General features: G+C 39.9%; 1 protein-coding gene across 12 annotated transcripts in view; it reads right to left on the reverse strand.

Annotated features, from left to right (window-relative positions):
- Window positions 1–4,831, reverse strand: part of LOC116694456 (LIM domain only protein 7) — a 31,350-nt gene that overhangs the window by 3,653 nt on the left and 22,866 nt on the right. For 6 of the 12 annotated variants that reach the window (XM_032524801.1, XM_032524520.1, XM_032524972.1 and 3 more), the window contains 10 exons: window positions 4,290–4,451; window positions 3,986–4,152; window positions 3,818–3,881; window positions 3,631–3,690; window positions 2,056–2,081; window positions 1,807–1,914; window positions 1,598–1,693; window positions 1,117–1,301; window positions 878–922; window positions 527–570 (listed from right to left, as the gene is read on the reverse strand). In XM_032524801.1, the coding sequence (XP_032380692.1) occupies window positions 527–570; window positions 878–922; window positions 1,117–1,301; window positions 1,598–1,693; window positions 1,807–1,914; window positions 2,056–2,081; window positions 3,631–3,690; window positions 3,818–3,881; window positions 3,986–4,152; window positions 4,290–4,451 (957 nt within the window). The remainder of the gene's footprint in view (window positions 1–526; window positions 571–877; window positions 923–1,116; window positions 1,302–1,597; window positions 1,694–1,806; window positions 1,915–2,055; window positions 2,082–3,630; window positions 3,691–3,817; window positions 3,882–3,985; window positions 4,153–4,289; window positions 4,452–4,831) is intronic. The other 6 variants (XM_032524375.1, XM_032524882.1, XM_032524732.1 and 3 more) reach the window with 6 other exon arrangements.

Raw genomic sequence — 4,831 nt, forward strand, 5'->3', positions numbered from 1 at the left:
GGGGGGTGCCTTGCTCAGGGGCACCTGGTTATTTCTATGCACTGATCATAACGCAATCCTCTCTCTCCCCGGCAGAAAGAGACCGGATGAGTGGGGAAAACTTAATTGTAGCATGTGAGTGAGTGAGAGAGAGAGAGACTGTCCTCTGCCAGTTTCTCTCTCCATGTACCCGATTGTGTGTCTCACTGTGAGAAGTCAAGACAGCCCAAATCACTGTAATCACCTGGCTGTTTTATTTTGAAATGTGTTTATTTTGGTAAAATTTCCAGCTGCATTGTGGTCTTCCTGTACGATTACCTGCCTGGCTTGACACATACGCTTGCGTGAAAAAAAGTAGAGTGTACGGCTAAACTATCGTGCCTGTTGTAGCCTGACAGATTGCATAAAATGTGTGGCGAAATAAAAATAGCTGTGCTACACTGCTATATGCAATGCTTACACCGGCGGTGTGTTCCCGATGTTAAAAAGGCTAGCAGTAAATCAGCAGAACAAAGGGGAATTTTATGCCAGAAAAAGGTAGACAAACCTCTTGTGGTGCCAGCTAATGCTGGGGTAGACAAGGACTTGGCCCTGTGGAAGAAAAAGATTTTTTTTCTTCTTTTTTTTACAGTATATGCAGTCTATTATAGAAAAAAAATGTACTTCCCTGAAAATTTGGCCTTCATGGTCTGCACCAAAATGGTTGCATGCTTCAAGGTGAATTTTCCCTTTCACAAGACGTGAAAAGTAGTAGTAATAATACCCAATCATCTTGCATCATTAATTATTTTAGAACAAAATACAGTGCCATTTTTGAAAACATACCACACTAGAGTTTTTATGCATGAAGCTAAATACTATCTACTCCCAAGTCATACTGAGCTAATCTTGTTCTGACCTGTGTGCAGGAGACAGCTGAGCAAAGCCAAAGGAGTCCTCAGCCCTGAGGTACAGCATGGAAAGCATTACGGCCCAGCAAAAGCACAAAGAAGCACAAAAAAAAAAAGCTAAATAAAATGTCTTAAACCTTTCATTTAATAGTAAGCACAGCAATTAACACTGTTACACTCAGAAAGGATGCCAAAGAGCTGATATTGTTGGGGACATTGAAACAATGGGGAGAAAAAGTTAATTTACCAGATTTGTCCTGAAATCTGGTCATGCTGCTGTCCTGATGCATTACTTTGAGGGTTTAGACCTGCTACTTTCAGCTTATCTTGGTCAGGGCTCTGCTCTTCTCTGGTTTTGTTTTTCAGTCCATTCACACGGAGCTGGGTGTTGGCAGGGCTCTCGACACCATTGGTCATCTCAAATGTGTTCTGCTTTAAATGCATGAAAAATAGACAAGAAATACAATTCTATAGAAACAACGTGTAGCACTGAAATGTAATGTGGGCCAGGGACCCACCTATGAATCCTAAAACGGTATCAAAAAGAAAAACAGAAGCCAGAAAACGTTCATCCAATTAGCAGTAGAGACCAAATGATTTTTAAAGCCACAAGGAAGTGAACAAAATTCTCTCAATTTTGGCTGCAGTGATGTGATTTTTATTTAATTAATTTTTTTAACACTTCATGAATTATTGTTAAATTTAACCGATCTGTGAAGTCTCATTACTTTTGCCCCTGGATTCCTGCATAACTCCCCCTTTGCATCCTGTTGTGCTCTCTGCCACTCTGACTCAAGCCTCTCCTGATCCCGCTGGTATTGCTTCTGGAAAAAACAAGCATTTGAACATTTGAGCGTTGCTTCACACTTTAGATAAAGATTAATGAAAGTAACAAGGAGTGTGCTGCGTAGCTGTGTGTTGGGGAAATAGTCTTTACCTGTAGGAGGCGCTCTTGCTCTTCCTGCCACTTCTCCTGACGCCTTCGATCCTCCTCGCGGTCCCACGACCAGCTGGATGAGGAGGGGCTGAGGGATGGCACCTGGAGCTGGTGATGCACAAACAGACTGTGGGCTCAAACATGATCACAGTGCAGCACACACACATTTTCAACACACACATACTCATGCATAACTTATGTTTGAACATGCATACAAACATCCTTTGATCAAGCGGGATGGTAACTTACATCAGATATGGCAGATTCTGAACCTCCTGTGGGAGAAAATTACAGGTCAGCAGAGAGAACCCAATACAGTAGTCCTAAAAGATAATCTAATTGTGTTCTAATGTCACACAGACAAAGGCTGGGGACGCATTAGAAGAATTTTGAAGTGCACTGGATCACACAATAGATTGAGATCTATCTATCTTACAGACTACACACTTTACTTGGTTTATCCTGCTGAACTGACAAATGTTTTGCAGCATTGTCTTACGTAGTACCAACACTTGCTGTATCCAGAAACAGTAACAACATGAACTGTACAGTTTAACTGCCTCCAGAGCTGGAGGTGAGAGGGTCACTTTAAGTATAATTCAATTATAGTATCAAATCATAAGAGTTATCTCAAGACACTTTACAGAAATATGTCTAGACCACACTATAATTTACAAAGACTTATTTCCAAAATGTAACACAATGGCTATAAAAAAAATGTTGTGAATACAATATATGAATGATTTATGAATTATACAGCCTCGCTAGATGCCTTGTGGCTACAAAACAATGTTTGTTACGAGTTGGAGAAAATAAAAGCAATTTTTACTTTGCGCCTCGTTGAGCTTTACCTGCAGGACTGGCTCAAATATTTGGTCATAACTATCTATGTCACATGTTTCTCATGTGGCGTAGGAGGTCTAGAGATCTCAACCACTCTCATCTACACACAGACCAGACCAAAGATCAGTCTATTTATAAATCAGCACACTAATCTGCTAGCGTATCCCCAGCCTAAAGATACTGCAGACATACGGAGAAAGACACTAATGAGCAAAGAGTTAAGCATGCCATAGTAAATTAAAGAAGGCCAGTATTCACACGCTACACGACAACACAAATCTGCTTTGTTCATTGGTTGATTATGCTCCACACAACCGCTAGCATGTTGCTCAGCACACACAGTTAAGAAAAACACACAGTGCAAACATTTACCACACAAGTAAACCCAGGAGCTGAATCCTGCAGAGCCTGATGAGAGAAGCCATTGTAGTGGGACACACATCAGATTCATTAACAACCACAAAGAACAGCATTACCAACCAGTCATGGTGCAAAATATTCACAAAGTTGCCAATTAAAAATGACAACCCATTAACCCAAAGATAATCAGTAAAAGCATCTGATACACATGTGGTATATTGTAGATTTGGTCAGTGTCGTCAGCTCTGTGGTTGCTAGGTAAAGTTGTGCCAAGACAAGAATTTTTTTTGCTGCAGTTTGCAAAAAACTAATACTTTTTACTACTTTTTGAAAAAGACATGTGCAGAATATTCATTTACTGAAATACTACACATTTAATAGTTTTTTAGTTAGGCTGCTTTGATTAAAATAACATTCAAGTACAACAGTCTGAAAGTATTATGGTGGTACTAAAGTAATAGTTATCATCATCATCATCATCGCATTTTCTCATTCCTTTTTTAATTAGCAGCTCCCTTCTTTTGAAAACCTTAAAATCTCTTTTAATGTATTCCCAACAATTAACCAAGGCAAGCACCAGCCACCAAAGCTGCTACGCAATGAGTCAAACTGGAATTTTACCTTTCGGTTTGAAAAATTCAGCCCTCCTTTTCTGATTTTTCATACTAATGTTACTATGATCTACACGAAGAGGAAGGACGGTTAAGGTGAGAAATTACAAAAGTGCGAACTGTATCAGAGGATTTATTCTTAAAAGAGATGTTTGTCATGCATTTTGGTCACTACAGACTTTTATTATTGTTATTACCTTTATTTCTGGCTGTCTTATGGTTTTCAGAAAGCTCTCCATGCATGACTTTACCTTGTAAAACCTGTGAAAGAACACCTGATGAGCACCATGTATTAAGCCACACTATAAGAAGCTTTGTAAATCCCTTTTGAGATTTGAAGTGATAACTGACTAAACATTGCTCACATCGTCTGTCTGCCCATTGAGGTTCCTGTCTGCAGGTTCTGTGCAGGCACCACTGTTGGCATGGTGATCAGGGCAACCCATCAGGAACGGCGCTGCGGCAGTTAGATTGAGAGTAACCCTGCTCTGGCCTGACTGGTTAGGATGACTCCCCTCACTGGTGCTCCAATCTAATCAAAATAACCAGTCATCAAAACTACTGTAAGGCCACACTTTGTGACCAATGGTTAGAAGTTAGAGGTCAAATTATTACAAATGATCAAGGTGTTGAAATACAAGACAAGTCTTTTTTTGGCTCATTATCTACCCTTGTTGCCATAGCGCCGCATGTCCATGGTCAGACTGCCGGTTTGAAGGGAAGATGTCATTTTATCCTTCCACTGGTTGTAGTTCATGTGTGCCACAGCAACTCCATTAACAGTCACAATCTCATCGCCCACACACAGCTGGCAAAGCTCCGCTGGACTGCCTGGGGAGGGAGGGGCAGACATCAGGGACATGAAGAAAGATGAGGACAGCAAAACATTTAAAAAAACATTACAAAAAAAAAAGTAAGAGCTTCAGAAATGATTTGTATAGCACAAATGAGGACAAGGTTGCTTTTCCAAGTTGAAAAGTAGGCCAGTAAGCCACAACGACAGTGAGTAAGAGACACTTCCTTGCTCATTTTTAATTAAATATTCATGGAGTTTTAAATCAACGGCAACATTTTGTTGGTGTTTTTTAGATTTATGCCAGTAAAATAAATGGACACCAAATAAACCATAACATCTGATTTCACTGTTCACGTTATTCTAATCTGGGTAGTCTCTCAAAGTCAACTCTTTATATATGAAAAAAAAAAAAAAA

Source organism: Etheostoma spectabile, chromosome 1 (assembly GCF_008692095.1).
Source record: "Etheostoma spectabile isolate EspeVRDwgs_2016 chromosome 1, UIUC_Espe_1.0, whole genome shotgun sequence".
NCBI lineage: Eukaryota > Metazoa > Chordata > Actinopteri > Perciformes > Percidae > Etheostoma > Etheostoma spectabile.